The sequence below is a fragment of the Silene latifolia genome, chromosome Y, assembly GCF_048544455.1.
Source record: "Silene latifolia isolate original U9 population chromosome Y, ASM4854445v1, whole genome shotgun sequence".
Classification (NCBI taxonomy): domain Eukaryota; kingdom Viridiplantae; phylum Streptophyta; class Magnoliopsida; order Caryophyllales; family Caryophyllaceae; genus Silene; species Silene latifolia.
In genome coordinates, this window is record NC_133538.1 from 305,395,459 (window position 1) to 305,407,448 (window position 11,990).

The 11,990-nt window shown below is 42.5% G+C and overlaps 2 protein-coding genes across 2 annotated transcripts; both read left to right on the forward strand.

The window, feature by feature from the left end:
* Window positions 1-376: 376 nt before the first annotated feature.
* Window positions 377-836, forward strand: LOC141631089 (uncharacterized). The gene is made up of 2 exons (XM_074443809.1): window positions 377-404; window positions 448-836. The coding sequence occupies exons 1-2, from the start codon at window positions 377-379 to the stop codon at window positions 834-836; spliced, it is 417 nt and encodes a 138-aa protein (XP_074299910.1).
* Window positions 837-902: 66 nt separating this feature from the next.
* On the forward strand, window positions 903-10,671 carry LOC141631090 (uncharacterized). Its single transcript, XM_074443810.1, has 3 exons — window positions 903-1,319; window positions 9,360-9,415; window positions 10,563-10,671. The coding sequence occupies exons 1-3, from the start codon at window positions 903-905 to the stop codon at window positions 10,669-10,671; spliced, it is 582 nt and encodes a 193-aa protein (XP_074299911.1).
* The last annotated feature ends 1,319 nt before the right edge of the window (window positions 10,672-11,990 follow it).

An 11,990-nucleotide genomic window follows, 5' to 3' on the forward strand; every position in this document is an offset into this window, starting at 1 on the left:
CAAACTCGTTTACTCAACGACCATAAGAAATGGGAAAATCCCGATTTTACAACTTTTATCCGAAATCTATTTTATCAAAGGAAAAGGTTTAAATATAGTTTAAATCACTTTTAAACATTTCTAAACCATCAAAAATAATTACATTTCTTCAAAATAAAATAAGATTATATTTTATCAAATAGATTTTATTTCAAATAAATTAATATTAAATTAAAATAGATTAAAATATTACTTTTAAAATATAATAAAGGTCTTCGAATTTACGGGGTGTTACAATGTTGGTAATCATGTGAGCGCTCATAACAATGCTATGAAGAATTTGTTGTATACAACAAACAGAAGTCCTCTATAGCTTGTTGCTTTGAAAAGTTTACAAATGGAGCTAAAAGTGAATATCGCATTCGGTTAAAAATTCAATTGAAGCATTGAGATTTATTTGTTTACAAGGATTGGCCTCTCGTGGTCATGATGGAAGTGGAAAATCATTGAACCAAGGAAATTATCTTGAACTTGTGAAAATATTTACCAAGCGTGACAAAAATACGCCTAGAGCTCCCGTATTAAAAGCACCTGGAAATTGTACACTTACCTCCCATGATATTCAAAGGGATATCATAAGTGTTTTTGCAAAAGAGACAACCAAAAAAATTATTGAAGAGTTAGATAGTGGCTTTTTTGGTATTCTTGCAGATGAGTCGGCTGATATATCATATAAAGAGCAAATGGCTCTTTGCTTGCGATATGTTGATAAAAGAGGAGCGGTTGTAGAGAGGTTCTTGGGTATTGTGCATGTGGGTAACACTACTTCTTTAACACTTAAAGCTGCAATACAATAACTGCTTCTTGAGAATTCTCTTACTTTGTCGAGTGTTAGAGGTCAAGGTTACGATAGTGCTAGCAATATGCGAGGTTCTATTAACGGTCTTAAAAGTTTAATCTTGAATGAGTCTCTATGTGCTTATTATGTTCATTTTTTTGCTCACCAACTCCAGCTAACTCTTATTGCAGTGGCTAAGAAAAATGTTGATTGTAGTGAACTTTTTGATTCACTTGCTATTTTACTAAATGTGATTGCATCTTCACCTAAACGTAAAGAAATACTTAGAGATAAACAAGCGGAACATATTGAGAAAGCATTACAAATGGGTGAAATTGCATCAGTGAGTGGCTTAAATCAAGAAAATGGTTTAAATAGACCGGATGATACTCGTTGGGGATCTCACTTTAAAACCATTTTGAGTGTGTTTGCTTTATTTTCCATCGTTCTGGATGTTATTGACGCCATTGGTAATTTTTGTGATGGTACTGAGATAGTAAAGGTAAAGAAACTTGCACATACTATGGGTGTGACACCCCCATACTCCAAGTGTCTTACCAGGACCACTCAAGTATAGGGACGTCACCATCTCGGTTACTCGAGGCAATGATAAATCAAAAGACAATAAAGAAACGTATTTTAAAAGTAAATATAGTTGAAGTGATTATATGTCTCAAACCAAAACTGTCAAATGAAATACAACCAATCCAAAACTGTCTACTAACAAAACTGAATAACTAAAGGACTTTGTCTGACACAGCGGAAGACTCTTCTAACTGTAGGTGATGACTCATCCCAACTAGCCCATATGCATCATATCAAACCTGCTCAACAACTTCTCACCATCCCCGAATGGATCACCACAGTTTTTAAAACAATTTAACGGGGTCAGTACTAATTACACGATACAAACCAATAGAAAGCAAATGCCAAACAGCTCAATCAACACATCAATCCCCAGTCTCCATCACCAATCTCCACACAACTGACTACACACTAAAGTGTGTAGTCCTGCCAGAGTACCCATCGCAACAGGTACTCCACACCGCCAGTGGGGGACCGCAGCCGTTCCCACCTAAGCCCCGCTCATCTCCATCGAGCGATAAATCCATGTTCATTAATGTGCACATCCCTCCTGTGGCGGGTTCCACAGAATGCGAATCAAGGGCGTGAAGCCACTCCCGCAAGTGACTCCACTCAGCCAGGGATGCACCTCGAAGACCACAGACAGATACAACAACAATCAACGATATTAATCAATAATACAACCAACAATATAACCAACAACCGTCACAACCACCAACAATATACTTTAACAATAATCACAATGAAACCACCAAATACATCATGTAATTAATACTGAGTAGGGAAACCCTACCTGGAATGCAATCACAGAATCAGACGATCTAGCAGCTGTCTCAAAACCTCTCTTCTACAAACCCTCCTCATATACATACATTCATACAATTACTACCTTAACCATACAATCATAAAAACCCCAAACTCCCCAAATTAGGGTTTAACCAACTTTAACCAAATGCTATAAAAATGATACGTAGAATTTACCCTTGACGTAAGGATCACAAAGGTATAAAGAACGAAGGAAACCGACACCTCTAGCTCCGGGATTTGCTAATAATGTGGAATAACAATGCAACGTAACTTGAAATCTCTCTTAACGGTGAATTAGGTTTTGTTAAAGTGTTTAAAGAAGATGATGAAACTTGTTATATATTAATCCGTGTTATTAAAAAAACCCGTCAAATAACACCCGTAACCCGACTTACTCGATCGAGTAAGTCACGTACTCGATCGAGTGCCACTTACTCGATCGAGTGCAAAGGCTACTCGATCGAGTACCCTACAGGCAGACTACTGATTCGTATACAAAACATACTTACTCAACAGAGTAAGCACCACTCGATAGAGTACCCAAAGACTCATAAAACCGTAGTATTACAGTCTTCCCTCCTTAAAAAGAACTTCGTCCCCGAAGTTCAAACCACAACAAAACAAAAACACACTAACACTCTCCCGACACAACAACAAAAACAAAACTCAACATAATCTCCGAAACATACTTACCAAACCAAACTCAACCCGACTCAAACAACTATTAACTATATTAAAATCCACATAAAAACATGTAAAAACTCTTCGCGACCATCTCCTATCCCCCTAAAAGAAACAAGGTTACGTCCCCGTAAACATACATACCTGATCAAAAAGAGACGGTTACAGCTCCCTCATAACCTCTTCTGCCTCCCATGTAGCCTCCTCAACCTCATGATTAGACCAAAGAAACTTAAGCAACACTGTCTCACCATGTCTAGTTTTCCTAACCTTTTTGTCAAGAATCTGTTTAGACACCTCAAGATAAGACAATGACTCATCCAGCTCTATGTTCTCTACCTCTAACACATGTGACGGATCACTAACATACTTCCGCAACTGAGATACATGAAACACATTATGTACCCTATCCAAAGCAGACGGTAAAGCCAACTGATAAGCAACCTCACCCACACGGTCTAAGATCTCATACGATCCTATGAACTTCTGGCTTAACTTCTCTTTCTTACCAAACCTCATCACTCCACGCATAGGAGACACTTTCAAAAGAACCTTCTCCCCCACCTGAAACTCTATATCCCGTCGATGTAGATCAGCATAACTCTTTTGTCAATCTTGGACTGCTCTCATCGTCTGTCTGATCAGCTTAATATGCTCCACCATCTCATGTACCATCTCTGGTCCTAAAACCACTGCCTCAGCACTATCGTCCCAACAAATCAGACTCCTACATCTCCTCCCATAGAAAGCCTCAAATGGCACCATGCCAATACTGGTGTGATAGCTGTTGTTGTAAGAAAACTCAATCAAATCTAACCTCTATTCCCAGCTACCACCAAAATCCATAACACAAGGTCGCAACATATCCTCTAGAGTCTTGATGGTCCTCTCCGTCTGGCCATCTGTCATAGGATAAAATGTTGTACTCATCTTCAAGATAGTTCCCAAAGACTCCTGCAACTCTTTCCAAAACCATGAGATAAATCTCGAATCTCTGTCAGACACTATATCTTTAGGCAGTCCATAAAATCTCACCATATTCTCCCGATAAGCCATAGCCAACTGTGCCTTAGACCATGTATCTTTCATTGGCACAAAATAAGCTGACTTGGTCAGTCGATCCACTATAACCCATATCATGTTGTTACCCTGTTGACTCTTCGGTAATCCCACGATAAAATCCATAGGAATGGACTCCCACTTCCACTCAAGTACCTCAAGAGATTGAATCTTACCTTGTGGTCGTCGCTGCCCCTCTTTCGCTTTCTGACATGTCACGCAACGAGCCACGCACTCATCTGTTTCTTTCTTCATCCCAGGCCACCAGAAAGTCTTTTTCAAATCCTTGTATAGCTTGTCACCGACTGGATGTACCGAGTATGGTGTGCAATGAGCCTCTATCATGATCATCTTTTTAAGTTCCTCATCATTAGGAACACACCACCAACCATCGAACCTCAGACTACCATCTGTATGAGTAGAGAATCTAGACATTGTCCCTTTCTCTACTCCAGCTCTCCACTCTACTATCTTGGGATCCAACATCTGTTTATCGCGAATATCATCATAAAGGTCTGGTTGCACTGTCAAATCTCCCATAGCATCCCCTTTCTGGATCATATGTATCCCGAACTTCCCCACCTCATCTCTCAATCTCATCAAAGATATAGCTGTGCATAGAGAATGTACACTCTTCCTGCTCAAAGCATCTGCAACAACATTGGCTTTTCCTTCATGGTAGATAATATCCATGTCGTAATCACCAATCAACTCCATCCACCTCCTCTGTCTCATGTTCAACTCCTTTTGAGTGAAGATGTATTTGAGACTCTTGTGATCTGAAAATACCTTAAAGGTCGCCCCATATAGGTAATGTCTCCAAATCTTAAGAGCAAACACAACTGCACCCAACTCTAGATCGCCCCATTCTGCATCAACACACAACCCAATCCATTCTTTGAAGCATCCGTATACACCTCAAAGTTCTCGCTCCCTTCAGGCAAGGCTAATATTGAAGCTGTGGTCAAACGCTCCTTTAATGTTTGGAACGCCGTCTCACAACTTTCATCCCAACGAAACCTGTTCTTTTTCCTCATCAAAGCTGCCATAGGTCTAGCAATCTTGGAGAAATCTTTCACCAACCGTCGATAATACCCTGCTAAACCCAAGAAACTCTTGATCTCAGCTATATTCTTTGGTGCTTCCCAATTGGTAACTGCTTCAATCTTTGCAGGATCCACAGCTACCCCTTTCTTTGAAATCACATGCCCCAGAAAACCAACTTCCTATAACCAGAACTCACACTTGGACAACTTTGCATACAACTCATGTTCCCTCAAAGTCTGCAACACAATCCTCAGATGCTCCTCGTGCTCCTCCCTAGTCTTAGAAAAGACTAAGATGTCATCTATGAAAACCACCACAAACTTGTCCAAGAACTGACTGAAGACCCGGTTCATCAAATCCATAAACACAGTTGGTGTATTAGATAACCCAAACGGCATCACCACATACTCATAATGACCATACCTTGATGTGAAAGCTGTCTTTGGTATGTCCTCCTCTCTAATCTTCACCTGATGGTAACCCGACCTCAAATCAATCTTAGAAAAGACTACTGCATCACTCAAACTGATCAAACAAGTCATCTATCCTTGGAAAAGGATACATGTTCTTCACTGTCACTCTGTTCAGCTCCCTATAGTCTATGCAAAACCTCAAGCTCCCATCTTTCTTTTTCACAAACAAAACTGGTGCTCCCCACGGTGATACACTAGGTCTAATGTATCCCCTCTCAATCAGATCATCCAACTGCTTCCTTAGCTCCTCCAACTCCTTAGGACCCATCAGGTACGGTGCTTTAGAGATTGGCCCCGTCCTCGATTTCAGCTCAACACTGAAATCTATCTCCCTCTTTGGTGGCAACCCCGGAATCTCCTCTGGAAAGACATCTAGAAAACAACTGGTATCTGCTCAACTGTCGGACTCTCCACTCTGTGATCCCTCACATGGCACAAGATCAACGAGCACCCTTTCCTCAGATAGGACTTCAAGGTCACTACTGCAATCAACTTAACTTTGGGTTTGACAACAAACCCACGATAAGACACACTAATCCCCTTAGGACCTCTCAGAGAAACTTTCTTTTGATGACAATCTATCTTAGCTTTGTACTTTCCCAACCAATCCATCCCGATTATCATCTCAAAACCGTCTAAAGGAAATTCTAGCAAGTCTACTGGTAGATCAACTTGCCCAACTATCAAGGATACACCTCTATACTCCCTCCCACAAGATACAGACTCACCCGAAGGTATAAAAACTTCCTCTCTTACAGACTCATACACACTCAAACCCAACCTTTTAACATGACTCGATGATACAAACGACTGTGACGCTCTCGAATCAAACAAAACAAAGGTATAAACACCATTAACAAGAAATGTACCGGTGATAACGTGAGCATCGTCCTCAGCTGTTTTCTTCTCCATCATAAACAGCTTGCCACTGGTCTTCTGCCCACCTCCCTGGAAAATACTAGCTGAGGTAGTCGGCTTAACACCCGACCCGTGGTTGTTGTTGGTGTTCGTAGCTGGTTTCTGATAAGAATTACCGCCATTGCGGTTACCGCCACCGTTGTTGTTCTGATCTCCTATGTTGTTCCATGACCCAGCCGGCCTGTTACTAGCATAACTCTGTGCAGAACCCTGTGAAAAGCTCCCTTGTGATGGTCTCTAGAAACCCCCACTCATCGCACTGGTGCACTCATGTCTCTTGTGGCCCACACCGCCACAGTTAAAACAGGTCATACCCCAACTACTACTACCACTCCCTCGGTCACGCCTATATGAAGCCCCAGAACTAAACCTTGAACCAGTAGAATATGCTCTCGCCTGATTATGATTACTCTTCTTATAATCGGACTGACCACCCCTTTCGCTCTCAGCTTTCCTCTTCTCAGCACCTCTCTCTTTGGTCATCTCAACTAATCTCTCAGCCCTCCCAGCTCACTTATAAACTTCCTTTACATCTGTAAGGACTCCCACCGGTAGCTTCTCCATGATCTTGGGGGTCAACCCCTTCTCAAACCTCAAAGCCAGATTCTCCTCACTCAGCCCTATATCCTCAGCGTATCTGGACTTCTCATTAAACTTATGGTAGTACTCAGTCACCGTCATATCAGATGTCATCTTAAACTCATCGAACTCCTCCCTCAGCTTACTCCTCACATGTTCCGGCACAAACACACGTCTCATGGCTCTCCTGAACTCATCCTAAGGTATTGCAGGTAGTCTCTGCTTCATGTACATCTCCCTAGCACATACTTTGACCTTATCCCACCACTCACCTGCTGCTTCCCTCAAGTAGAACGTAGCTTGTTCCACTTTCAACTCATCCGGGCAGTGCACCAACTCCAGGATATTCTCCATCTCCCTGTGCCAATTATCCAGAAGAATTGGCGCCCCGGTTCTCTTATACTCTTTCGGGCTGAACCTAGATATGTGGATACTGATCTTGGAGTGATCAACCTCCTTCTTCTTTCCCACTCTCTTCAAAGCTTCCGTAAGAGCATCTTGGTGCTCCAACATCGTTACTATGTCATCAACCGTCATACTCTTAGCTCTAGCATACAAGGCGGTTTTCTTTGGCGGCATCTTGTAACTATATAAGAAAAGGTAGACATAAACACTCATACTATAACCCAAAACACGCATACGACCTGTATAAAACTCATTCGATCGAGTCCCAAAACCCACTCGATCGAGTTGAGGCCACTCGATCGAGTTGAGGCCACTCGATCAAGTTGACGCCACTCGATCGAGTGCCCCACCGACTCGATCGAGTGTCTCGACTCAAGAACCTTATAATACCCAGGATATTCAAAGACTCTGTTGACCAACCCTGTTGACCAAGACATGCAGTAGGGATGAATGGGTGAGGGATCAGGCTTATAACATGAGCATTATAGGATTGCTTACTTAACCTATTAGAGGCTACTCGGCCGAGTATCACCTATACTCGACCGAGTAGAGCCTACTCGACCGAGTACTCCAGTACTCGACCGAGTATGGCTGCTGTCGACGCGATAATATAAAACGCAAGTTCGCGAGATTCATTTCATTTCCCATTTCCTCAGCAGTTCCACTTTCTCTAACACTAGCCTACCTCCCTCTCCTATCACCCCATCTCTACACACTCTCATGTATATAGCCTAAACCTCTACCATGGGAAGGACGGGATTCGCTTAGGAAGGATGGCGTGCGTGGTTGTCGTCTATGTCACCGTCGCTGCGCGTTGTTAGGTAAGTCTTTGCCTTGTGTCTCTTTTGGGTAGTTTCTTGAGGATAGTTGTGTAATAGGAAGTGATTATCATTGTAGGATGCATATTATAGTCCTGCTTGGCTGTGTATGGATATCTTTCATGGTTTGTGACGAGGTAGGCTTTCCCTACTCAGTACTGTTAATTGATTGAGATTATTATTGTTTCATAATTATTGTTATCTGCTGATCATCGCTGTCCTGGTGTTGTTGTGACGGTGTTGGTGTGGAGATGTTGTGACAGCTGTGATGCTGTGTGTGCTGTGTTTGTGGTGAAGTTACTTGCGGGAGTGGCTTCACACCCTAGTTCGCCCTCCGTGGAACCCGCCACGGGAGGGGATGTGAACATTAAGGGACATGGATTGTTAGTCTCTCGTTGATGAGCTGGACTAGGTGGGATGGGCTGCGGTCACCCACTGGCGGCGAGGATTACCTGTTGCGATGGGTAATCTGGCAGGGCTACACACTTCAGTGTGTAGTCGGTTACTGTGTGAGATCGGGAGACTGGGTTAAAGGATGATCATCTGGTTACATGGTTTATTTGCTTTACGTTTGATTAGTCGGTACTGACCCCGTGTTGTTTTGTGGTATCTGCGGTGATCCATTTGGGGATGGTGAGCAGCTGGCTTAGCAGGTACTATTGCTTGTGGCTGCTAGGATTGGAGGATCGAGTCATCACGCTACTGGTCTAGAAGTGTTGTAACACGAGTGTAGTAGTTCTTATCTTTATAGAGGGATGTATACAGAGTTATGTTGTATAAACACATTAATGCAATGTAAATGTTCTTTTGTTGTCCGATTTGATCTACTTCCTCGGGAAACCGAGATGGTGACACCTTCAGACACGGGGATGGTCCTTGGTAAGGCATTCTGGTGTACGGGGGTGTTACAAAGTGATATCAGAGCCGACGATTTTGGAACCTGAACTAATGAATCTAATGAATGTAGGGTGTCAATTAAAATGAACCTGGTGTATGTGCACTGGGAGCCTCAGCCGATGCTAGATTTTGGGTGAGTAGGCGCCCTCATTTTGAAATCATGGCCCCATCGAACTTAAGCCAGACACGGGAAAAAGGGGTAGCAAGTAAGAGTCGTTGATTGCTTAGTGATGGTTGTCGTGTGCATCTGTGTTTATGATAATGTGTGTCAAGGTGTGTGTGGAAAAGTTTAGAATGGGTGATTGGATTGATGCAATGTGTGACCAGAGGTAAGTCAATTAATTTGTTTGACGTTGGTTGCGTTGTGTGATGATTGATGTCTTATAAATGTGGTTAAGGTGTATACCTTGTGATTAGCGGGATGTGTGATGATGTAGTATAGGAGCTAAACCTTGCAGGTATAGTAATTAAATTGCTACGTATGCTTAAAGGTGTAATGTAATCGTTTCATAGCAAAGTGAGGAATGAAGGTAGAAATGATGATCGAATTGGTAATGGATGTACAAAATTCGGGTGGATGTATGTTTATGTAGTAGGATAAGCTCTAACAGTGATGAGTCGATTGCACGGAACTCCGAACTATGCTATTTATTTTGCAGGAACAAAAAAAATTCAATTCCGTCTTCATTTTTTTGAAAACTCGACCGAGTAGAAATTTGTACTCGACCGAGTAGACGATACTCGACCGAGTATGAAGGTACTCGACCGAGTGTCTAATTTGTGACAATTAAAATCGCTACTGTCCTTGAAAAGTCAATCGAGCAAGAGGAATACTCGACCGAGTAGTTGACACTCGGCCGAGTATTCCCAATACTCGACCGAGTTCTGCTTTATCAGGACTTAAGCGGGTTATACAAAAATCCTATTTTCGTCCCATTCTTCCTTATTTCCGCCTCCCATCTTCTCATCTGCTTCTCTCTAAAACTCCATACCCTTTCTTTCTCAAGCTTTTGGGTGAATTCTTGGTAGTCTACTTGTCCTCACTTCCCATAAACCAATTTAAGGTAAGGTTTTGACTCAATTTCCTTCCTTTGTTTTCAAAGTTATGTATGGTTTTCTCAATAAATCGAATTTTCATCATAACTAACTGAAATTGGGCCTTCACCTTGTTGTTTCTCGGATTTAATTGTATATAAACCTCGAGTATGCCATTGTTTAAGCAATTTCATAGTTTAAAATTGGATTGTGAAATCTAGGGTTTGCTAAAAATGAAATACCCTCTGTTTTGTTGATTAACATTTGGTTTGAGACAACTTGAAGCTGGTAACGATGTAATGAGTAAAGTATTTGGTAAATTTTCTGATAAAATTTGTCGTAAAAGTTCGTCACAAAATTTGTTTACCATTGAAAAACAGTCCGTCTTTTGCGGTAAGTGTTGGTGTGTCAATCTCTTTGTTAAAGATTATTTCCTTGCAGCATGGTGAAAACCAGAGGCCTACCCAACAAGAGGACCCGTCCTAATGTCCAACTTGAGATGGGTGAGTCAAGCAGTGGACCTGTAGTTCCACCGGTGGAGGCATTGTAATACCCGCCCTTTTAGAGACCCTTTGACCAGCGTTGACTGACCTTGGGAGCGGTAATAATCCTTAGAAGTGCATGCCAAGTTACCTTGGGTTGTGAGTTGTGCGTGGTACTCGATAGAGTAGAGGCTACTCGATCGAGTAGCTTGGATACTCGATCGAGTAGGGTGGCACTCGATCGAGTATGTGGGACACTCGATCGAGTAACGGGTTTTCAGCGAGGGTTTATAATCGCGTTTTGTTAAATTCGCAAACCATTTCCACCTCATTTCTTCAGACCCTTAGGTCACCTCCTTCCCTTCCCTTCACCATATAACCTCCATGGAAGCCTTTGAAGGTTCTTGTGCCTTAGGAGAGCGTAACTTGAGTCGGGTAGCGGTCTTTTGCCGGGTTTCTTCTTGTAGGTATGTCGTCATCATCATCCGTATCCTTGTCTTTGCAATTAGGGTTTGCTTGGTAGTGATAGATGATTGTGTTATGGTTATAGGTGTTGCTTGATTGCCGGATGTTTCGTATGTTGGCATGGAGTGGTTGCAGTTGCTAAAAGGTAGGTTCGCCTACTCAGTCTCTATAGGTGGTCTAGTGAGTCGGTCGTTGTAGTTGTATTGTGGTTGTGTTTGTGTGGCAGTATGTGTACGGTGGTCAGTCGGTATATACAGTTTGTTGGTTGTGTTGTGTTGCAACTGTCTGTGATTGTTTGTCTCTGGTTCTCGAGATGCGTTCTCGGCTGAGTGGAGTCACTTGCGGGAGTGGCTTCACGCCCTAGTTTTGCCCTCCGTGGAACCCGCCACGGGAGAGGCTGTTCACATTAATGGGACAGGGTTATCACTCGGTATGATGAGCGGGGATTTGGTGGGTACGGCTGCGGTCCTCCACCGGCAGGGCTGGTCCAGTGGACAGTCGGTGACGGAGATTGATTGGAGTGGGTGTGCTTGTGTGTGTGATTGATTGTGTTGTGTTGTGTTGATAGTTGTTGTTGGTATTGTCATGTCTTATCTCAGTACTGACCTTGTGTGGTTGTTTTGTTGTTTTATGTGTCTGCCGTGATCCCTTATGGTGAGCAGTCTGTCTTAGCAGGTGTTGATGTCGTTGATAGCTAGAGTCCGGGCAGGGATGAGTGTTCAAGAGATTTGATAGTAATAGCGAGCAGCTTTTGAGTTGTATCTTTTATATCGTCAGTTGGTTTTAAATCACTTGTAATATAACATAATCGTTCTTTTATCGACATTTGATTATTACTGTCCTCGGGTAACCGAGATGGTAACGCCTTTATATGCTAAGGAAGGCCTAATTAAGGCTCCTCTGGATATGGGGGTGTTACAAA